Below are 25,272 nucleotides of genomic sequence, written 5' to 3' on the forward strand. Positions count from 1 at the left end.
GGAGTATTATTACCACAAAAAGGGTCAGGGTTAGTAAGGGAATGGTTGTAAGTCAGAGCTCAAGGGTGAGGTTCAATATCATCACAAAATTGCTACATGTGCAGCTGGGAGATGTCCACAGCTGGAAGAAAACCAGCCCACGAAGGTCAGATAAAGAGCATAAATGCAATTAATGGAAAGAACTGAAATGAAAGAATGACAAAAGCCTCAGGGATAAAGCATGCATCACAAAAACAAACACAGAATGTTTCATGACTGTCATTGGTTAATATATAAAGAACCACATATCAGTAATTAACATGGGGGCCTGGGGTGGGACAGTGACAAAGAAAAATAATAAAATGAGACTGATGAAGACATCAGTTAAAGCCCCGAATACCACAAACTCTGGGGGAAAAAAAAGTTTTTTGTGTCTGGGCTGAATGTTAGCTCCCAATGCAACTGTATTGCAGCATTAACGGCACCATAAACTATTCTAATCTTGATTACAAAAGACTTCAACAAGAGCTGTTCATCATAAGGAAGCAAACTAACTGCATTTTACTGATGATCAATATAGCAATAACCCAAGGCTAGGTGTGGGTAATGCAGGATTTACACACGGGTTCCTGTTGTTTGGTCACTCAGGCTATTATACAATGACATTATTTAAGAAAAAAGTAACTTTTCTAAAATAACGTCCTTGTATAATGTACCATGCTGCTCTTCCACACTTTTCCCCCAGTATCCTGAGGCTTTCCTGATGTACAGCGCATACGTATGGGACTTTCACTCCCAAGTTTATACGTAAAGTCTGATGTCATTTTAACAGTCTGGTGCTAAAATGATTTATCTTACTTCAGGTTAATGCATTGCAGCATTTCAAGGACTACCTGCTGTCTTTTGGTCAGGACGATAAAATGCATTTAACGAAGATCGTAGTAGAGGTAGTATATTTTCTTGATAATTTCTGAAATTGCTGCAAGGTAACAATCTCCTCTAAAATGCATTTATGAGTGTTTTCAAATTATACACTCCTTGTTGTGCTCAGCCTTCCTATCTGGCTGTGATACGAGTTTAACAATGTTTGGTACCGAAACATGGGTTTAAACGTTTAAATGAAACTGAAAGACTTTTTATTATGAGCATTATTGCTTTGCTTCTTTGTTTTACATGTGTAGTTCCCCCACCCCAATTATATACGTGCATGGATTTTACCCATTAGCTCACAGGTGGCAGCAGGTTCAAAATACTGGTGAAAATAAATTTTAGATGCACACAGGGGAATGGCATTATAAATGATACATGATGCTGATATGATTAAAGGGTTTCTTCATAATAAAATGATTAATTGCTGTCTAGTTATTTTAGATATTGTATGTAAGAAGTTTTGTTTAAATTTAAAGAAAAAAAACGGGATACTTTCAACGTACAGGAGACAGGACAGAGAAAATAAAAGGATAATAAGTACATTTCTCTAGTTTCGCATAACATACCAGTTTATCCTTTTATTTTTTTCTGTACTCTCTTCTCTCTTGTTGGCTTGAAGTCTCTACAGTTTTGTAAGTTTATTTTTAAATGAAAGAAAAGTAAAAGTTTTGTCACATATATTAATGGAACAAAATCAGGGTGACTGGGCCTTTTTCCTTTGGTACATGCTCGATTTACAATGGGCATGCTGGTTCGGCTGGCTAGTCAGCATACTCGTTTTTGAATGTTAATGCCCAGTCATTCTATAATAAAATACATTCTCTTACATAAGCTCTATTCCTCATCCAGCAGCAACATACACAATTCTGCTATTAACTAAGATCTAAACAATGTTCAGAAGCAATCACTAGAAGCAACAGATAATGATTTTGCTACTGATTAAAAACATTTTGTGTGTATCAAAAAAAAAACTACACTGCATTCACAAGCGATACTGGCTGTGTGGAAGGAAACAAGGAACACAGAGAAGGAGGGGACAATATACAAATGGGCAATGTTATGTGAAAGATTAAGACGTAAAACACTGTGCATAACAGCAAGCTTGCAGCAACCAGTAAGACAAGGATATTATTAAAGCTTTAAGTGGAGAATTAGTGGTTAAATATGTGTAGTCAAAAACTACTGTGGGAGGGATACAACAGAAGAATAAAGGTCTTGACTAGGATACAGCTCAGAGTTCAAATAATGGTTTAAGATGCTGGAAAAGCTAGGTGGGGGCAGGGTGAGATGGGAATAAGCAGCTGATCCTGGTTTATTAACCTTCTGAGGAGGGACAGGTGGTTGTACTTGGCCAATCATCAAGTTAGTAGAGGTTTGCTTGACACCAGAATGACCAGAGCAAGAGACATAGGCTTGGTACTCTCATGCCAATGACATTATTCCTCAAACAGTGTAGGCTGCAGCAGTAGGGAGGGTGAAGGAGTCTCTGTGGTGAACACAGGTGGTCTCACATGGAAAAGTCCTCATTGTCAGGATAATGGCAAGGGCACAAACCACCTCCACAGCTGTCTGTATCATGGCAACACTTTAGACTCTCCAGTGCTAGGGAAATGAAAGGGCTCAGAACATAAAGTGGAAGTTGCATGACTGACGAGAGAAAATTATGCAGAAAAATAAATGACTGCAGGAAAGCAACACACAGCACTTTAATACAAAATTAACACTGCTGATACATGGAAATAGCATATAGCATTTTACTACAAATTTAAAATTTGCTTTTATAAGCACTGGAAATTGGAGAAGTGGCATAGAGCATTTTGTCATTGATTAAAAAATACATTACCCTTACAAGTCTTGAAAGTCACAAGGAACATTACATCATTTTCACCCTAAAATCTGACAATACTTTAAAAGGTTTTGCTGACTATTAGGGAAGGCATCATACAGACAGCAGACAGTTGGTGTTCAATATAGTGCTCATCTCAAGGCACTTTACATATGAAGGAAAGGAACAGTGAAATAACCAAACAAATGAACACATTAAGCGAAATCATGCTGCAATAGATCAATTTTTCAAGACATCCAACAACACAACTGCAGAAAGTATGAAAATTTAAAGAACAGTACACAAATATTAAGCAAACCATACCAATAAATGGCTGGTAAGCTAAACAAAATGTTACCATTGATAGAACACAGCCATTAAATATTTTGGAGCCCCATAAAATGTTAAAGCAGTAGTGTCCAACCCCCGGCCTGCAGGCCGCATGCGGCCCTTAGAGCTCTTCTATGCGGCCCACAACCTTTACCTGCAAGTTTGCTATATGCATGCACTTAAAAGCATTTTTTTTCAGTTTGCTTTTCGTGCCCGTGACAAATGTTGGTGTGCGCATGCGCTAAAACACCCTTAGCGGTTTGTTTTTTGCCTGTGTTCCCGCCGCTGTGTTATTTCGCGCTGAAGAAGCAACGTGTGTGTATCTTAGCGCTGAGAGAGTTGTACGGAGTTTGCTATAATTTGGATTTCTAATCTAAGGGACAGCACCTAACTGCAGTAATAGGTAAGTGCGAGTGAGTGTGTGTGTGCGTGAAAGTAGAAGAAGAGTGTGTGATTGTGTGTGTGTGTTAGCAATATTAGACATCTTTTTGCCTTCAAAAAAGTCACAGAGGTCAAATTCCACTCGTGGTAGCCAAATAATTTATTCTTAAACAGAATGGGCGCTTTCGTCTTCTCTTGAATGACAAGTCTTGTAATTCAAGACGAAAGCGCTCATTCTGTTTAAGAATAAATTATTTAGCTACCACGAGTGGAATTGGACTTCTGTTTGCAACTTTTCTGAATTATCATAATTATTTTACAACTACTTCAATTTTTTTGCCTTCACCCTGTGTGGATAGTAAAAGCATGCATGCAAGGGGTGAGGCAAATCAGAGATGTGCTGTGCAGTAAAGCAGAGCAAACTGGGGCTGGTGTATTACAACAGGCATCATTGTTGGCTTCTTTTATCTATAGCTGAAGGAAGCATAATACATTACAGCAGGTGGATTGGACACATAGTTTGTGACACAACAGAGCAGTTTGAATACCTAGGCTTTTGTCATTAATGTGGCCATAGCTGTTCTGTGAGGTTATCTATTAAGCCAGCAGCTTTCTAGTTCTTTGTTTAATGTTAGGTAATTCTGAATGCAAGTGATTAGTGGTTTTACATGCTTAGTGTTCAAAGAGGTGGACTAGTTTATTGCATTTATTCCGAGAACTTCTGCTTGACTAAGTTATTGGCATGGAGAGTCCATGCATTTGAAATGTCATTCTGTTGTACCAGTGACTCCTTTCCATGATTCAAGTCTTCAAATGTTTGTGAGATGAGGAATTTTCTAATCTAAAACCTCTGCAGGCTAAGTTTTATGTCACAGGAAGGAGAGGTTTGGTAATCCTAGCTAGCAGACTGGTAACGCCTTGTGGTGAGCTAAGAGTATTATACATCAATAGAGGTAGCTGTTATGGTGTATGGATATTGTAGCATCTGTATAGCTTTCCCCAGTCACAGTGATGTACATGAGTGGTAATGCAGTATGGATTAATAAAACAGAACACTGTTACGAAAGGTTGATTGAAGCCACAGACATGGTTTGCATTGACTGATTAAGTGGCTTATCTTTGTACATGAGGCATGGTTATTCCTTATATATGAGAGGGGGAATGTTTGGCTGGATTATGGCAGAATTATACTGGTGTTAGACTGTAGTGGTCAAAAGAGCAAACTGTAAAGCAAGAAACGGGACTGTATTTTCTATCTGGTAGTAGAAGGATTTCCTGATGACAGGAGCTTGGAAGAAAATATAGACAGGTTCTGCTGTATTAGTGGGAAAGCCTTTCTGGGTAGAAGTCTCTCTTCAGCAGAAGTCAGGACATTTGACTTGCTCAAGACCACAAAACAAATTACTGAGGAGGAACTGAATCTTGAGTAACCTGTTGTTATATTTTGTTAAAGTTCTGTACTAAGCCACCGGTGCATATATTTTAAGGGTATGGTCTTATCTTTTCTCACTACTTGTACCAATGATAAACTGTTTTAGTCGCTGTTTCACTACAGTGACATTAATGATCTTATCCTAATTTTAGTGTGCTGTATCAGGGTTAAGAATTTTCTAGGTAATAATTAACTTGTGTTGACCACGTCAGAAAAATAGATACCACATTTACACTGATATTGAAGAAATAATGAAAGCTAACACACTGAAGAAAGTACAGCTTGTGCCTCATTCACAAGATAATATATAGCTACACTGGGTCTTCAGTTCATCATAAATGTTGCAATACGCCCGTGTTTTGCAAGCTTGCTTTGCTCTGTTTTCATCAGTAGAATTAATGCCCCCCATATGTTATTGGGAGACCACTTCCTTATAGTATGAAAAGGAACTTTTAATCAAGTTTGCAATCAAAACTTGAACTCCCACTTTAACAACAACATTCCGGACATGGCTTTATCCTGTTTCCTGGTTAAACTTGGTGTAGTCCAAGGTAAGTTATTTCCTATCCAGCAGCTGTGTCTGAAGACCAGGAAAGGAACTTTCTCAGCCCACGGTAGCAAGCATGACTGGTATGAAAGAACCACTAGTCTAACTATACTTACATTAGGAGAATTTGAGCCAGAGAGGCAAGTAGCATTTGTATTAATGCTGTGCCAATGCAGTATATAATGAAAGAATAACTAATCCTAGCATCACACCTACATTATATTAAAAATCAGGTAAAGATTTGACTATTCAGTTAACCAAGATGTTCATCGAATTGATCACCGCTGCTGTAGCTTTAGCTGCATTAGTTATATCCTGACAAGGATAACAGTTGGCCAACAAAGCTTCAGGGCACCTTCCACATACCCAAACTGTCAGGCAGCTTGAGCTGAGTTGACTAAAAGACAAGTTTGGGCAACACACCCTTCAGAGATTTACTTCTGTGGAAGACTATGCTCCTCTAAGGCTTTTGAGGATGGACAGTTGATTTGTGCTGTTCCATTGCTGGGCAGATAAGCTTCCTTTGGTGAAAAAGCCTTCCATTTAATAATTTGGTTTATTATTCAAACTGTCCTCTTCAGGAAAGTTTTTTTAAAGCTAGGAGTTTGTGTTTTAATGGACTGTCACAAGACTGTACAGTACTTTAAAACGAGAGCACTCTTTTTTCCCCCCCGTGGGCTTAAAAGTTGTTTTAAGTAACCGAAAGCCATTTTTGTGGAGGAACTGCATTTATTTTACTTTTCGGGGCTGCCAAAGTATTTTAAAGTGCTTTTTACTGTGTTGTTCTGTCTATGAAAAAAAAGACTTTTAAAGACTTATTTTTACCAGGATTTGCTGCTTGTTTTCCCTGGGAAAGAGGCACCATTTTTGGCTTGACAATGGAGCAATCTGTTGGTCCTATGTTCAGTCCTTCTTCCAGCCACAAAAAGAAAAGGATAAGCAAACAGCCTTTGTCATCACAGCAGGCTAGCAGTTTTGCCTCAGCCACAGGTGGGTGAATCTGCTATGGCCATTAGTTGTACCTCAGACCACAGATCTTTTGCCCTGAATTCCTCTGGTGTAAGATCTGCAGCCACTGTGGACCAGTGGTTAGCCACATCCTCTGCGACTGTTAGTGTTCCTTAATGGGCAAGAGGGAGCAACTCTTGTTGGTCCTGGAGAGAGAACAGGGAAAACTTCCATGTTTTGTCAAAATGCTGTGCCCACAGTAGGGCAACTGGTGTTGCCATTAATAACACTGTTGGTTCCATTTTTCCTGTCAAAAAGAAACAGAAAAGTAAACATTCATCTACTCCTCCTCAAAGTTCCTTATACAAGAGTAGCTTACTGAGTCTGCCTCAGGGTTTAATTCAAGCTATTGGTCATTCTTATGAAGTAGTTTCTGGTAAAAGAAAAGAGGGATACCTCCTTTCCTGAAGAGATTCTTAATCTGGACAGGAGGATGAAGGGACAGATACAGGGTTTTCTCCTCAGATTTCTGATTCAGACTCAAAGGAGAGCTCAGTTTCTGACTTTCCCTGTGTGGGGTTCTCTTGCTCTAAGATTATTTCTAGAATGTGACCGTGTTTTAAATGAGAACACTGAGGTTTCTCAGTCCCTAGGAAAATACTATGAGCTGTTACAGAAGGAATTTCCAGGACCTCCACCGATTCCTCCTGTCCTGTCTGCCTTGGAGGATGTGTGTGTTACTGCCTGCAGTTTTCCTCACAGTGAGCCAGATACCCATAAAAAGGAATACATGATGTGTAAAGTTCCTTAGTCTTTTATGTTTTTAAACAATTTTCCCAAACCTGATCCAGTAGTTATAGCTTTAGTTATTGATAATTATTGGTGGAAAAGTGTATGCTTCTGCAACTTTGAGAAAAGTAAACACTGGAAGACCCCTTCCAAATTTTCAGCAAACATTGGGAAGCACCTCAAGTTGGAGACTTATAGTAATCTAAGGAAGAAATACAAAAAGGTGTTATCTGATGATGCTATGCCTCATTGACTAGATCTGTACAAGTCGTCAGCTGAAATGTGCACTCATGCATATTGGAGAGGCAACTGCAAAAAAACAGGCATGAGATTACCTTGTGAAATTGGAGTGTGTTGTTGCAAATTATCATGTTCTTTGTGGCTCCAAAGTAAGTGGGTGAACCAAAGTTAAATGTGTTCTACCATCTGGTAGTCAGTGAAACAAATGTAAAAATACAAATTGTTAATTTTTAAAGAAGTAAAAGTCTCATCATTCCTGCAAGCTGTGCATCACCACAGATGAACCTTCTTTCATCTTCAGACCAGCCTGACCAGACAGCAGTGCAAAAGCAGGAAATGTTGCCAGTGCCATATTTCAGGGACAGATTCCAAAGCTAGAAATGTGCCTTTCCAAAGGGGTGCTCAGTTTGAGAATACCACTGATGAACCTTCTTTTATCTTCAGACCAGCCTGACCAGACAGCTGTGCAAAAGCAAGAAATATTTCCAGTGCCATATTTCAGGGACAGATTCCAAAGCTAGAAATGTGCCTTTCCAAAGGGGTGCTCAGTTTGAGAATACCACTGATGAACCTTCTTTTATCTTCAGACCAGCCTGACCAAACAGCTGTGCAAAAGCAAGAAATATTGCCAGTGCCATATTTTCAGGGACAGATTCCAAAGCTAGAAATGTGCCTTTCCAAAGTGGTGCTCAGTTTGAGAATACCACTGAAGAAACTTCTTTCCTCTTCAGACCAGCCTGAGCAGACAGCAGTGCAAAAGCAAGAAATATTGCCAGAGCCATATTTCAGGAACAGATCCCAAAGCTAAAAATGTGCCTTTCCAAAGGAGTGCTCAGTTTGAGAATACCACTGAAGAAACTTCTTTCCTCTTCAGACCAGCCTGAGCAGACAGCAGTGCAAAAGCAAGAAATATTGCCAGAGCCATATTTCAGGAACAGATCCCAAAGCTAAAAATGTGCCTTTCCAAAGGAGTGCTCAGTTTGAGAATACCACTGAAGAAACTTCTTTCCTCTTCAGACCAGCCTGAGCAGACAGCAGTGCAAAAGCAAGAAATATTGCCAGAGCCATATTTCAGGAACAGATTCCAAAGCTAAGAATGTGCCTTTCCAAAGGAGTGCTCAGTTTGAGAATACCACTGATGAACCTTCATTTATCTTCAGACCAGCCTGACCAGACAGCAGTGCAAAAGCAAGAAATATTGCCAGTGCCATATTTCAGGGACAGATTCCAAAACTAGAAATGTGCCTTTCCAAAGGGGTGCTCAGTTTGAGAATACCACTGATGAACCTTCATTTATCTTCAGACCAGCCTGAGCAGACAGCAGTGCAAAAGCAAGAAATATTGCCAGTGCCATATTTCAGGAACAGATTCCAAAGCTAAAAATGTGCCTTTCCAAAGGAGTGCTCAGTTTGAGAATACCACTGATGAACCTTCTTTTATCTTCAGACCAGACAGCAATGCAAAAGCAAGAAATATTGCCAGTGCCATATTTCAGGGACAGATTCCAAAGCTAGAAATGTGCCTTTCCAAAGGGGTGCTCAGTTTGAGAATACCACTGATGAACCATCTTTCATCTTCAGACCAGCCTGACCAGATGTAGCATGTCTTGAATAATTTCAGGGACAGATTCAAAAGCTAGAAACAGAAGAATACATGAGCGCTTTGGACAACATATCATATGGGCATTAAGGACATGATGGAAGACCTGGACATCTTTAGGAAACCGGCAAAATCACAGGTATGATCTCATACAAATTGAAGGGTTCGTACCTGTTCATTTTTTTGTTTTACAAATAAACTTTGATGTTAAACTAAGATGTTAGATTTCACTGTTTTTTAGGAATTTGAATGAGATTAAATTTTAGGACAAATATTATGCATTTATTACATTTATTCATTCATTGTTCAAATTCACCTACAATACAGCCAGGGGGTCGACTTTGGTTGCCCGCGACAGCGATACAGTTAACTATATGATATATTTTACATGCGGCCCCCAGACAACTTCTGTTGACTTAATGCGGCCCCTGCAAGAGAAAAGGTTGGACACCCCTGTGTTAAAGGATCGCAGACCTGATAAGCATATGCTATACTGCAAGAGTCCTTACAAAGTCCATGAACACAGACCTGAAATCCACAAAAAAATTACAATATGACAGTACAGTAACTGGTGTAACAAAAACAAGTTATCACTGCTACAGTCTATATTTGGGTTGACAGCTACGTACTTGTATTCCTGGAACAAAGTCCCCAAATGTAAACATATCACCAAAAATAAGTTTCAGCTCATGCCTTCATTTCACATATTCCGTCTCTTAGGGAAGAACACCGTAAAAAAGGACAAAAAACACACACATAAATGGTACCTTCAGCAACAATACAGCATCTTCCGGCAAGGTTAGACTCCAGAAATTTAAATGACATGCCAAGTGGCCATAAGCTCCATGAACATCAGACAACAGCAACACCTCTACCTTTACACACAAATGATAATTTCAAAAAATAATCCAATCAGATTTACAATGAAAACCAAAGGTTAGTACAGCACACAGCAGTCTCGCAGCTATCTTACCTCCAACTCACAACTTTTGGTGGGATTAAAAAATAACTAACTAATCTTATACAAAAGATCAAGTAATAAAAATACTGTTTTGATACCAGAGTCAAAGTTGAATATATATTTTTAAACGATAATAAATTCTACTGCACTGTAACAGAATTAACAAATGTGCGACAACTTGAAAATGAAAAACATTACTTTTGTTACTACAATAGGAACCAGTCATGCCATACTGTTTGAAAGGATGACTACCAGCAGCCTAATGGAAAGACATTATGCTAGCCAGCTGTAACTTCAAATGACCTTCTGCAGTGCATATTAGCAGTGGCAAATTAAGAAATCATCCCACCCTCCTGTTACAGGTTTACTGCTTGACAAAGCAGAAAGAACTGTTAGCACTTGCAACAACTTTGTGTTATCAGCTTCAAATGCTTTTCGCAAAACTGAACTGCAACAACCTTATCTGAAAACTGTCATCTGCATGCAGGCTGCATTACCAAACCAATATACTACAATTACAGAAGCTGGCACAAAAAGGCAAAAAGCAGCTCTTGCCTGTACACTAATTATGCCTAGCATATATGCCTCAGGCCATAAGCCCAATTTGTCAGAGAATAAATATGATGTTGAAACAGTCTGCTTTTCTTATTGCAAGAATTTCTCAAGAAAACACTGGAACAAAACACTATTATATACAATATCATTTAACAGAGGAAACAGAAAAATATCAGAAATAGTCCTCAACATAATATTCTAACAGCTTAAAAGTACTGAAGCAAAATCAATACATGCTGTTTGCCCCCCTCAGTCATAGGTGACTCTATAGTCAGGCACACTGATGGTCCGGAGAAGGTTACTGTCAGCTGCCTGTCGGGTTGCCAGGATCCGCCACATAACTCACGCACTCAGGTCACTCCACAACAAGTAAATATATGACTCTGTCATTATCCATGTTGGTGTGAATGACCCGAGATGTACCTCCCTGGACTACAGGAAAAGAGACATGGAAAAGCTCTCTGATCTTGTAGCCCAGGCAGGTATGACCCTAGCCCTGAGTAGCATCCTGCCATCACCCAGAATGATACCACAGTACAAGGACAAAATGACTGACTTCAACAATTGGCTAAGCTTCCGGTATCATTCTAAGGGGATCCAGTATCTGTCTGCCTGAGACAACATGGTCGACAGACCACAATGCTTTGCAAGAGATGGCCTGCACCTGTTGCCCCTGAGATTCCGGATACTGGCTAAGGGTCTTGCCGCCCCTATAGTACCTTTTTTAGGCAAGGTTCAAATGACAAATTCACCACCGTAACAGGAACAGGTAAGCAAAAACTGAGAGTAATGCTAGAAGTCTAAATCTCAAAAAGCACTCATTCGAGGCACTCCTTAACATGGAGAACATCGATATCTGTGCAGTAACTGAGACCTGGTTCAAGGCTCTAGAGAGCACCCCTGCATTACCAGGCTATAACTCGCACCACACTTTTCGGCCGACTAACCTGGACCAGAACACCAAAGGCGGAGGGGTGTCCATACTCATTAAGGATATCCATACCTCCAGGATAGTTGCGCAGCATAATGCATTCGAGGTTATCCAAGTGCAACTAACTCTGGGCAAAACTGCAATCCAAATTGTAGCTTGCTACAGATCCCCGCACTATGCCCCAGGATTCCCACTCCTCTTTTCTTGATACACTGGAAAATATTAGGGTTCAACCAAACACCCTAATAATGGGCGATTTCAACTACCCCACCATTAACTGGGAAAACTACTCATGTACCAACTCCTTTGCTCAATGCTTTCTGGAATTCATAAATTCCAATGCCCTGGATCAACTTATCCACAACCCCATCAGGGGCAACATCCTAGACCTAGTTATTACCAACATGAGTGACCAGTGTTCCACACCTGAAGTCAACTCCTCGTTGGTCAGATCCGACCATAAGCTAATCACCCTAGATATCCGCATCCCCCACCATTAAGGAAACCACAGTAAAAAATTCCTCCAAAGCCAACTTCATGCTTTTTAAGACAGAAGTGGCGAACGTCATGACACCCATGCAGATGGACAATACAGTTACGACTGCTGAATCCTACACAAATGCACTCTATAAGCACTTACACGAGTGCATGGATCATGCTATCCCAAACAGAACCAAGACGCTATCCTCCAAAAAAAGGAAACCAATCTGGTGGTCCCCTGACATAAACTCTACAACAGAAGGAAGAAACTGTTGCAAAAGAGTGTAAAATCCCATGAGTGGTGGAGCTCCCTGGTCAGCCTCAATAAGAAGCTGAAATCTCTTATAAGATCCTCCAAAGCTATCTGCAAAAATAAAATCACCACAGATTCTAAGGGCAACCAAAAAGCATTCTATAGCTATGTCAAGAATCTCAATGGCAACACCCAGATCTGCTCTGAGTTACAGCACAACGGCATGAAAATTACAGAACCAACTGATATTGCCAACATCCTGGCAGATAGGTTCAGTGCTAACTTTACCCCCCCACCACCACCACCTCTTAAAGGACCCATATCTATACAGGAAGAATGCAGAGTCCCTGTAATCACATCTATGCAGGTAAAAGCTGCACTCTCTAAAACCAAAAACACAGCATCCATGGGACCAGACAACATCCCAGGCTGCGTTTTACACGAACTTCAGAATGAACTGGCTCCCCACCTAAGCACCATGTTCAATCATAGTCTCACGTCAGGCTTTGTGCCCACTGAATGGTGCACAGCAACAGTTATCCCACTCCACAAAGGGGGAGCCACCACTGATCCTGGGAACTATCACCCTATTAGCCTGACGAGCCTGGTCTGCAAGGCCATGGAACTATCATCATGGAACTCATAAACAAAGGCATCGGTAACCTCCAAACTCTAGACCTCACCCAGTTCGGGTCTGTGAAAGGCAGATCATGCCTTCTGAACCTGATCGACTTCTTTGAGGGAGTCACCAAAGCCGTAGACGAGGGCAAGGTGGTTCACACAGCCTATCTTGACCTCACCAAGGCTTTCAACACCATCCACCATTCTGGAATTATAGCTAAGCTCACTAAACTAGGAATAAGATGGGCTGCCAACTGGCTCACTGACAGAACCCACACTGCCAAATCTGACTTCAAACCAGTGACAAGTGGAGTACCACAGGGTTCAGTCCTGAGACCTCTCCTGTTTGGTATCTACTTCTCTGAAGTACAGGCTAACACAGAAGACCTCTGGCTAACGAAGTTCGCAGATGACTGCAAACTAGGAGCCACAGTCGAGTCCCCAAATGATGTGGACATCCTACAGAAGGGCCTCACTGAGACAAATGCCTGGTGTCAGAGGCATGGCCTCAAGCTCAATGCCAATAAGTGCATGGTCATCCCCTTTGGTAAAAACTCTGTACCCATGAACTACCACATAAACGGCAGTCTACTTAACGCCAAATGTGTGATAAGAGACCTTGGGACCCAGGAGGACAGTAGTCTCTCCTTTGATAATCACATCGTCACAGTAGTCAGGAAATCCTTTGTGACACACCTCATCACAAAAGGGTTCTCATCCAGGAAAAAAAGAGGTCACTGTTCCCCTCTACTTTGTACTCTATAATGGGTCTAATGAGTGCCATGTCCCTTTTGGAATGTACCTCACAAGACATCTGCAGCAGCTGGAAAGGCCACAGAAGTACCTCACAAAGAGGATTACTGGCCTCAAACAGATGCCCTACACTGACCAGCTCAAAAAACTCCAGCTTTACTCTGTAGCATATCGCCTACTCAGAGGAGATCTCTTCCTAACTTATAAAGCTATGTTAAACCCAGAGCTGTTGGACATGCTACACCTAAAGAAATCCCAATCCCTCCGAGCTACTCTCTCTAGGGACCTAAACATTGTCACCACAATAAACAGGACATGCTGGAGGGATAGATTCCTGTCCCAGAGACTTCCTATACTCTGGAACAAGCTACCCATCTATGTCAAGCAAAGTTCCTCATTAGCACTCTTCAAGAAAAATCTTGATGAGTGGATGGGAAATAGGAAATACACCCCGGGAATCACTTCTGTGGTTCTGCTCGACAGAGGCACAGGAAATTAACTTTCTTGGGTGGCGTAAGCCAGGGAACCTTGTTGGCTAGGCTTACTTAGGCCCTTGGGCCGATAGCCTAGTACCTACCTATGAACAAATGTCCAAAGCACCTCTGTGAAGAGGTCAGCCACAAAAAGAGTACTGAGAAGGTAATGAAAAATGTCAACTCTATATTGAGTACCATTTCAGTCTACATGAGACTATGTCTTGCACAGGTACCTCAATTCAGCTGTTTGCTTTCTGTTGTGCCCCAGTGTTTCTTAAAAGGTAAGTCTTATAAGATAAGCCGTGACAGCAAATATGTGATATGGAAATGTTTCTGAGAGACAATATACAATCTCCTTTTGCATTACTAAAAGAGTGTACTGTGTTTAATTTTCTTTTTAAATAGACAATACGGCTTATAGCTGACATTTTGTCAAACAGCAGACACAGTAAGTTGAACAAACCAAACATTGGATGCCAGCAATAAAAAGGATATCAATAAAAAAAGCTCCATACTTTGATCCCTGTGGCAGCAATTCCTGCACATGTGTGCTGGTGTCCCTCAGATCGTAAACCAACACTGACCCATTAATCAGACCTGCATAAATGTAGTTTGTATCATCCAAGCACCAGTTGCAACTCCATACAGGTCGGCCTGCATTGTATGTCTGGACTACAGTATTTGTCATAAGACTAAATGGAAAGAGAGAGAGAAATGTACCATTAGACATGAAGGTGAAAATGTATTTCACTAAAACCTCACAAATTCAGTTTTCATGCAAAATCTTAATTAGTTTTGCCAGATCTTCAAAAAGGCCAGCATCCTCATCCATGATTATAGCACATCCTTGCAAACTCACAGCAAAAGATGATCTGAATGGGGTGTTTACTGCAAGAGCCATGGCTTTCATCTGACTCTAAAGAAAACATTTTAATGATGTTGCAACTATGTGGAACTACTCTTTGTAGTGACATCAAAGATGTGCTAGAACACAATCTGCACAGATAAAGTTTCTCATGCTCCCCCCAATTTAGTGCTGGCAGTATGTCTTCAATTATGGACAGTAGAAAGGGACAGTATGTATTCAATTATGGACAGTAGAAAGGGAAACACTGAATATTTTTTTTTTATTTATTTTGCCTTTGCTTACCAGGATAATTAAACTGCGTTTAGCATGAATCCCTTTTCAGCAGAGGCTTGGAAAGAAAAGCTCCATATACTGTACAATCAGTAAGACAGTCATGAAAGTTTAAACACCTGAAAATTCTATAAATATAAAATTATGCATAAAAGAGATAAACCAAAAACAATTCTGAAATGATATACAGTACAAAAATCCACATCTAACAACACACAGACAAAAGAAGATATTTAAACACAGAAACCGTTTACTTGCAACAATTAATTTACTTTATGGGAAAACATTAATTACAGTTCAAGTCCTTGGTGTAGAATTTTTTTTTTTTAATTTCTTCCAAGAGGAGAAAAAATACACCAGGAAGCCAGCAAAACAAACATATAGTTGAGTGAGAGAAGAAGGAAATTATTTTATAATGACAAATCAGAAGTGATGACAGCAGTACAGACAGGATTTGCTCCAGAGAATATATGAAATACATTGGTATTAACATGGTCACACCCTGGTGAGATGTAGGAGCACATCCATTTTGCTGACAGGTGACATTTTAATTATTTTTTGAAGAAATTCCCATTTTGTTCTGCTTTTAGTGCTAGAGAGATGGAGTTCCACAGTTTTGAAACTTTGAGTATAGGGAGTCCCCTGCAGAGCTTTAAGATTTTGTTATGGCGAGCAAGACTTTGCCTTTTGATCTTGGTTGTCTTTCATGTGAATATAGTTTTATGTTTTTTTGTTTTTTTTTACGGTTGGACAGCTACCTGGCTTATGCAAGAGTTTGTGTAGTGCACCAGGTTGTGATAAAAATAGGTAGTGGGGTAGTTAGCGTCAATTAAGATCCTGAGTGTTAAACAGAAGTGTGACCAGTACTTATGGTTTGCAGTAAATCTAGAGGTTTTGCTATACCGTTGTTCTAGTTTTGCTAACAATTTTATTTGCAGGTTAATGAAAATGGAGGAAGCATATAGTAGAAAAGGCAATAAAGTAATCAGATGCTGTGTGTTTTCTAGCTATTATCAGTGAAGAATGATTTCATTCTGTATAAACAGCCTAGTTTCTGATGTGTTTTCTTTATGGCTTGGTTAATTTGCCAATCAAATCTCAGCTGGTCATCGATGCCAACACCAAAGGGTTTAAAATCGAACAAGTTCACCAGGCCATTGCTGTTAGCAGTGATGATGGTAATAGATGACTTTTGGTTTAAGAGTAAATATTAATTTTGTTTTATTGGGATTTAGTGGGAGATATCTGCTTAGCAAACATTCTACAGAGGAGAAGGCATGCTGAGTTATGTGAGTTCTGTTAGTGTTTTTGCTCAGCAGATCAGGGTAGATGTGTCAGTGTACTGCATTATAGTGGTCCGTATTAACGTAATTAATAAAGAGGTTAAAGAGCAGGGGACTTAAAAGAGAACCTTGTGGGACTCCTATTTTTAATGGGTGGAAAGTATAGACATTCCATTTGACTGCCTGTATCCTGCTGGATAGGTAACTATGGAAACAGTAGAGAGGAATTAGAGAGTCCTATATTAGAAAACTGGAATAAGAGTTTTTCATGGAACATAGACAAGTCTAAGAAAAGTGCTGAGATTATAATACCTTAATTTACCTGCATGCTTACAGTAGAAGTAAAATGAAGCAGTAGTAGTGCTGTGGTGAGGCACGGAGCCCTGCTGGATAGGGGACAGTAGTTGATTTTCTGAGAAGCAGAATATGTAAACATTTCTCCAGTATCTTAGATGGGGTGGTGAGAGAATGGCTATGGATCTATAATTTGAAAGTTCCATTAAGGTGCCTCCCACTGTGCAAGGCTACTATAAAACATTTTTTTCATATGGAGATGGACCGATTTGTCATACTGGAGATTGACAGGTCATGGCATCATCTGCCATTTTAACTCATTGCCTCTAATGGAGGTCTGGAAGTTTGCATAGCAACTTCCAATGGGCACAGCCTATGCTTTTTGACAGAATCAGATTATGTTTTCCTACTTCAAACTAATGTTCATATATCTGGAACCATATGGGTTACTAAAGAAGTGTAAATGGCAAACATTTCAGCACAAACTATTTCTATAGTGGTAGAATTCTTTAGGTGTTAGGTCTTAAACTGGATTTTACAAGTCACAGTAAACAAATAACTATTAAGTTTATATTTATAAACAACTAACAATTCCTTGGCAACCACTCAAATTCCAGGTATTGTGCTGTTTAACATCCAGGATATGTTTTATCCCACAGAACATTATGCGTAGCAGGTGTTAAGCTACCACCATATTCTTTACATTGTGCTTTGCTTAACGTCCTTCTGCACAATATCCAACCACATTTATGTCTGCTTAGTACAGTATAGACGTAAATACAGATGGACGTTGTGCAAAAGGATGTTAAGCGGCACACACCTATATGAACATACTGTTAGAAGCTGTGATGTCCTCTCTCTGGGCCAGTAATTAAGCAGCCTGAATCCTCACCACTGACAATGGAGAGGGGCGTTCATTTGGAACAAAAACAGATGCACAGTATTTCCAGATGCAACTCTCTGCATCATGCACAATTTCTCTTAACAGCAAACAAGGAACATAGTCAGGGGTCTGGCACCCAGTAAGACTCCCCACTGGCACAGCTATAGAGATGAGTCCTCAGCAGTGTCTCCAAACCAAATCTGGCTCCACTCACTCTCTATGAAACCAGTGCTCTGTGTCCCTGCTCCAAGCAGCTGACACACACACTGAGATTTGACTTGCACAGACACACACACACACACACACACACACACACACACACACACACACACACACACACACACACACACAAACACCTGGGAAAGGCTGGCACAGATTTACTAGCTATGCCCCTTCTGCCCACACTATAATGTAGTTACATTGCCACCACACTCCAAAGCCAGCTACTCTAAGGTTTTTACAAGGGTATCCAATAATACTGAGCAAAATTAATATTAATACAAACGACAATGCTTGACTAATGCAGTAAAGGCTTTTAGTTGTGGCTACAGAGTCACCAGAGAGATACAAGGTTAAAATATTCTCTAAAGGACCAGCCACAATGAAACGTTTAAATATATTTAATAAATAATAAATGAACATGAAAATACGGAATATCTATTTACAATAAACACCAGAGTTTCAATCACAGGAAATTTTAAAATAACACAGATGAATAGATTCACACACATACAGAAAAACAGTATTTAACTAATCTCACTATATTTTCTTGACTGATCTAAAGAATCACTATTCTCTGGTCACTTACTAGAGCAAGACAAGATGAAGTAGGTAAGGGTTCCTTCTTTGTTAAGTTCCAAAAACAGACTGCTCTGACATATCAGTCTCTTCTAGTTTTGTGATGGATTACAGAATGACATAGCATATATCTGGTCATCTGAAATGTGGTTCCCACACTACCCCCTTTCCTAGCAACTGACCCAGAATCTCACATATGTGTCAATAATACAAACAGATAAAGTTTTACTAAGATCTGTTGTAGCTTCAGGAAGTCATGAAACAATAAAACACTTCCTACAAGAGCTAATAAAACATTCTCTGGCACAGACATTTTGTCTGGGTGCAATCAAATAATAGTTGTGTAAAATCTTATCATAACCGTAGATGTTATTCTCCTTTATATGCTGCACTAGGTTCATAGGATAATACTAGGCTATTGGCCCGGAGGCCCTTATAAGCCTAGCCAAGAATTTCTCCTGTGTTCCCTCAAAGTCAGCACTTATTTCCCCTGTCCAGCAGGGACACAGGTGGGATCCCAAGGGTATATTTTCTGTTTCCCATCCAGTCGGCAAAGTTCATCTTAAAGAGGGCTAGAGTGGTACTCTGCTTGACATGGAGAGGGAGTCTATTCCACAGACGGGGGAGTCTCTGGGACACAAATCTATCCTGCCAACAAGTTCTATTAATGTCACAGACCAGGTTAAGACCTTGCATGTGGGTTGTGCGAGTAGAGTTTGTCTTACAGATAGGCAGCAACTCCATCAAGACTGGGTCTGAAATGGCCTTGTATGCCAGACACAGGTCACCTCTGAGCAGTCTGTATGAGACTGAGTAGAGGGACAGGGCTTTTAGCCTATCTTTATAGGGTAGGTGTTTGAGACCCTGGATTTTCCTGGTCAGGAACCTCTGTGGTCTCGCCAACTGCTGTATGTGCTTGGCAAGGTACATGCCGAAGGGGGCACTGTACTCGATAATGGGTCTGATAAGGGAGGAGTACAGGGATGTAATGACTTCCTTGTTCCTGGATGAAATACCCTTATTCATGAGGTGGGCCATTTAGAAAGCCTTCCGTACAATGGAGGCAACGTGATGGTCAAAAGTCAGGTTTCTAAAAACCAGGGTGCCCAAGTCCCTCATGACTGATTGCATGCTTAGTATGTTGTTATTAATGTGAAAATTAGTGGGGATGACATTTTCCCCAAAGGGGATAATGATGCATTTCTTGGCATTCAGTTTAAGGCCATGCTTCTGGCATCAGTCATTAGTTTACGTAAGGCCCACGGAGGATGTTCATATCACTAGGGGAATTTAAGACAGTGCCCAGCTTGCAGTCATCTGCAAACTTGGGTCAGCTACAGACCACTGGTTTTGGCTTGCACCTCAGAAAAGTATATTCCAAACACTAAAGTCTCAAGACCGAACCTTGGGGTACACCGCTCATTATGGGTCTACTACTAGAGGTGGCTTCCCCTACTTTGACTGAGTGGGTTCTATATCAGTGAGTCAGTTAGCTACTCACCTGGTAACATATGGGTTGATGCCTAGCTGGAAGAGTTCATCTATTATGGCTGAGTAGGGAACAGTGTTGAAGGCTTTGGCTAGGCCAAGCTACGTGATGTGCACCGTCTTTCCCTTGTCCATGGCTTTGGTGACTGCTTCAAAGAAGTCGACCAAGTTTAACAGGCATGATCTCCTTTTGACAAAACCAAACTGTGTGGGGTCAAGCATTTGGAGGGTGGCAATGTCCTTGTTTATAAGGTCCATGATAATGCGTTCCATGACCTTGCAGATCAGGCTAGTTAGGCTGATGGGCCTATAACTGCCTGGGTCAGTGGACGCTCCAACTTTGTGTATTGAGATAACAGTGGCTGTACTCCTTTCAGCTGGGAAGAAGCCGATGCTCAGGCTTTGGTTGAATAGGGTGTCTAAGGGAGCTGACAGCTCATGCCCGAGTTCATGTAGGATACAGCCAGGAATGTTATCGGGTCCCATGGAGAATGTATTTTTTGCCTTTGAGAGGGTATTAAATACCTCCTCCCTGGTGATGAGGGGAGGGGGTCAGGTGCTGGGGATGTCCTGGTTTACTGATGGGGGGACAGGGGGGTGAAGTTTTCACTGACCTGTGTGCCAGCAGGTTGGCTATATCTATGGCATTTGTGTATGTGGTGTTAATTGACCACCAGTTCAGAACAGATTTGGGTGTTGCCTTTGAGACTGTGGACATGTGAAAAAAGTGACAATTAGGGGGGTCAGGGGAGATGCTGACTTCAAAAGTGATCGCTTTATGGTCGTATCTTACCAAAGAAGATGACACTGTAGGAGTGCTACAGTGGCTACTCATGTTGGTTAGGACCAGGTCCAGGATATTTTCACCTCTTTTAGGGGTGTCGACCAGATGATCCAATGCATTGGCATTGATGAAGTTGAGGCATCTCTGGGCATTCATGTTGTGCTAGAATAGGTCTTCCACTCTATGGTTAGGTAGTTAAATTCATCTAGGATCAGGGTAGAAGGTTGAATCTTGATGGATTCAAGTCCAGATAAGTGGAATGGGCATCCTGAGCTATGGTTGGGGGGTCTGTAGCTAGCTATTATTTGAACAGGTGTTTTATCAACAGTTAATTGCACTTGGAGTGCCTCCTGTGTGTCATACTGTTTGACCAGCCTGGAGGTGTGTACGTCTTTGATAAATATTGAAACTTCACCTCCTTTGGCTTTGTAGCCCTCTGTTTGGGGTCTGACAGTATGGTAGGTTGAGTTATCTAGTAAGGTTGGGGTGCTCTCCACAGCTTTGAACCAGGTTTCAGTGACTGCACAAATGTCAGCATCCCCCAGGGCAAGAAATGCTTGCAATGAGTGCAGTTTTATGCTTAGACTCCTAGCGTTTAGCAGCATGACCTTTAAATTTTGTTTATAATATTTAAATTTCATTTAGTTCATAACATGGGGGAGTCTGCCTCCAAGGCTGACTTGTACAGCCGGCCAGTATTCCAAAGTCTAAATGCTACTGTAAGGCACATGCGACCCTGCAAATCAGTAAGAGTACGTCAGCCATAAAGAGATGTTGGGTATAAAGCGGACATCAGCATGTACCTACCTCAGAACTGAATGCCGCAAAGCACCAGCCTGATAAAGTGTGAAAACATGGGACCAGGCAAGCATCAGGGGGAAGGAGGGGAAAGCAACACTGCAGCATATACAAGAGAAGGACATCTATGGTTATGGTAAGATTTCACACAACTATTCTATATCCTTCTATTCATATGCTGCAGTATTCATAACATGAGGGAGAATGCCAAAGCTCATGCAGAGGAGGAACTGGGAGGAGGAGCAGAAACATTTTCCACAAAGCCATGGAGAAAGTACAGTTTTGTACCTACCATAAATGTAGATGTTCGAAGATCCACATTGCTGCAGTCATAACCTGTGGGTAGTCCGCTGTCCTCGGTCGGCCCGAATACCAAAGTGGCGTCGGTCATGGTTGCTCAGATCTGACGTCAGTACGCCATGGTATTAAAGCGCATGACCGACGTCATATCCTCAGTCTTTCTTGCCCCAGATGTCAGAAGGCCCTAAAAAGAAAGGCCATAGCCAAAAACAGAAAAACCTCCAAAACCCATGTACAAACAATATTTACAACCCAAACCACACAACCACTCCAAACTATAGAGGGGAAGGAGGGAGGGTAAATTGGACTGCAGCAATGTGGATCTTCGAGCATCTACATTTATGGTAGGTACAAAACTGTACTATGTTCTTCATCTCACATTGCTGCAGTCATAACCTGTGGGTAGAATCCCAAAGCAAAGGTAAAGGGAGGTTGGCAAAATCATAAAGCATTGGGAGCTGCTAACATGCCCTGTAAAACTGCAGTGGCAAACCCAGCCCTAGATTTGGAATAAAGAGGGAGATGGTAATGTTTAGAAAAAGTGTGCACTGAACTCCAAGTAGCTGCTTCCAAAATATCTTTAGTAGCTACACCCCTTAAAAGCAGTAGAAGTGGCAGTAGCCCTAGTGGAATGAGGTCTGATTCCAGCCGGAATCTCCTTACCATGATGAGAATAACAAAAAGCAATACAATGGCCAATCCACTTAGAAATAGTTTGTTTTGAAACAGGTTTCCCCTGAGAGCCCAAAGCAAAAGAAACAAATAACTGTTGAGACTGTCTGAACCCTTTAGTCCTGCTCAAATAATAACGCAACTGCCTGTGAATATCCAAAGTGTGCAAAATTTTCTCCCCTTTATTTTGGGGATCAGCATAAAAAGTAGGCAAGTGAATAGATTGGTTCAAGGCCACATTTGAAACCACTTTAGGCATAAAAGTAGGGTTAGTACGCAGAGATACCCTATCCTTATGAAAAATCAGGAAGGGTTCAACTGCCATTAGAGCCTGTAATTCAGATACCCTTCTAGCAGACGTAATGGCCAACAAAAAAGCAGTCTTCCAAGACAAAAACTTCAACTCAGATGTAGCTGCAGGTTCAAAAGGAGGTAAAGTGAGTTTTTCCAACACAAAATTGAGATCCCAGGAAGGAGTAGGAGCTCTACGCGGGGGTCTTATATTCTTTGCCCCTCTAAGGAATTGCTTAAACAAAGGATGAGAGAATAATGGTGGGTCACAGTCATAGAGAGCAGAAATGGCTGCAGCATGAACTTTTACAGAGGAGAAAGACAAACCCTTGTCCAATAATTCTGTAAGATATTGAAGTGAAACACTCAAATTAGGCCTGGAAACATCAAAGCTCTTTGCTTTGCTCCAAATAAAAAATCTCCTCCATTTATCAGCATAAACTTTCCTTGTACTAGGCCTTCTGGCCTCCAAAATGACATTCAAAACTTGTTGAGGAAGCTGCGACCCTCCAGGTTCTAGAACAGAATATGCCAGGCTGTCAGATGCAGGGACTGTATCCTGACATTGAGGAAATGATTGCCTGCCTGAGACAAAAGGTGTGGAATTGATGGCAAAGGCCAAGGAGGCTCCCGTACTAAACTCCTCAGCAGAGGGTACCAGTGCTGCCGTGGCCAATCTGGAGCTATTAGAATCATGGAGGGCTTGTCCTGTCTGACCTTCAAGAGCACCTTGGGAAGGAGAGGCAGAGAAGGAAAGGCATAGACGTGAAGATTGTTCCAACTGAATGATAGAGCATCCACTTTCCAAGCTTTTGGATGAAACATCTCTGTGCAAAACTTTGGCAACTGGAAATTTAGTGGAGAAGCGAACAGATCTATGTCTGGAGTCCCCCATATCACTGTCAACTGTCGAAATACATGAGGATCCAACTTCCACTCGTGGGGATCCACCATCTGTCTGCTCAAAACATCCGCTAAGGAGTTCTGTGCTCCTGGCAGAAACCATGCCTGAAGAGTGAGGTGCAAACTGAGAGCAGTCTCCCACAAAATCATAGCTTGCCTGCAAAGAGGGTACGAATGGGTTCCCCCTTGCTTGTTGATGTACCACATGACAGTTGTGTTGTCTGTTTGAATCAACACTTGTCCTGGGTGAAGTAGATCCTTGAAAGCCATCAATGCAAATTGAACTGCTAACATCTCCTTCAAGTTGATATGTAAATGTTGAAGTCTGGCAGGCCACGTGTCTTGAACCCATTTTCCATTGAGGTGTGCTCCCCAAGCCTTGTCTGAGGCATCTGTCGTTAAGATCTGACTCGCCTCTGGTCGGGTCACAGAGAGTCCCTTGTTTAGGTGACATTCCTGAGCCCACCACAAAAATTCCTTTTGAATGCAAGGTATTATCTGAATGACAGTGTCCAGATCGTGGCAGTGTTAGTCCATACACTTTTGAGATACCATTGTAGCTTCCTCATATGCAGTTTGGCATTGGGAAGCACCAGAATACAAGATGCCATGAACCCCAAGGCTTGAAGGACTGTCCTTGCAGTCAGCCTGGACCGTAGAGACAATTGTTGGAAGTAAAGTGTAAGATTTCTTTGCTTGTCCGGGGTCAAAAAAAGCCATCTGAGAGGCTGTATTCAGTCTCACACCCAGAAAGCACATTTCCTGAGAGGGTACTAGACTGGACTTTGTTTCGTTCACAGAATACCCTAGGCACCTTAACACTGCCATAACATACTGTAGATGGTGAAGTAGCTTGTCTTTGTCTTGAGCAAGAATCAGGCAGTCGTCCAAATAAGGATAAATTTGTATTCCTCTTAACCTTAAGAAGGCTATCACCGAGCCAGAACCTTTGTGAACACCCTGGGCAGTAGATAAGCCAAAGGGCAATGCAGAGAACTGATAATGTAAAATCCCAGCCCGAAACGCAGGAATCTCCTGCAACTGGGCCTGATAGGAATATGAAGATAAGCCTCTTTGAGATCCAGAGTTACCATCCAGTGATCTTTGCCCAACAGAGGCAGAAGTTGTTGCAAAGTCAACATTTTGAATTTTGGAATGTCCAGGTATGTGTTGAGGATAGATAAATCCAAAATTGGCCTCCAAGTGTTTCCTTTCTTTGGTACAAGAAACAGGCGAGAATAAAATCCTAGGCCCACTTCTGACAGAGGAACCTGCTGTATAGCCCCCATTTGAAGAAGTAAAGAAATCTGTTTGTGAGCCTCCACCCTTTGCTGAGGAGGAACGTCTGGCATGCCTTTGAAAGGAGGCAATGTATGGAAATAAAACTTGTAGCCTCGGTCTATAATGTCCAACACCCATTTGTCCTGGGTGACTAAAAGCCAGTTTTGCCTGAAGAGTGACAACTTTCCTCCCAGAGGAGCTGCCAGACAGGAAGGATCTGGCAGCTGAAGATGCAGGTCATTGGGTCTGTTTACGAAAGGACTGGCCCCTGCCCTCATCTGTAGATTGTGCAGGGGAACTCCACGTTCTAGGCCTGAAAGAACCCTGAG

At 41.4% G+C, this 25,272-nt stretch overlaps 1 protein-coding gene across 5 annotated transcripts in view; it reads right to left on the reverse strand.

Moving 5' to 3' along the window:
* RFWD3 (ring finger and WD repeat domain 3) overlaps positions 1-25,272 on the reverse strand; it is a 948,792-nt gene that overhangs the window by 242,391 nt on the left and 681,129 nt on the right. For 4 of the 5 annotated variants that reach the window (XM_044081898.1, XM_044081897.1, XM_044081899.1 and 1 more), the window contains exon 10: positions 14,546-14,722. The exons of the other annotated variant lie outside the window; for it this stretch is intronic. In XM_044081898.1, coding sequence (XP_043937833.1) covers positions 14,546-14,722 — 177 coding nt within the window. The remainder of the gene's footprint in view (positions 1-14,545; positions 14,723-25,272) is intronic. 5 annotated transcript variants of the gene reach the window in all.

Source organism: Protopterus annectens, chromosome 8.part1, assembly GCF_019279795.1.
Source record: "Protopterus annectens isolate FY-2018-M chromosome 8.part1, PAN1.0, whole genome shotgun sequence".
NCBI classification, from domain to species: Eukaryota; Metazoa; Chordata; order Ceratodontiformes; family Protopteridae; genus Protopterus; species Protopterus annectens.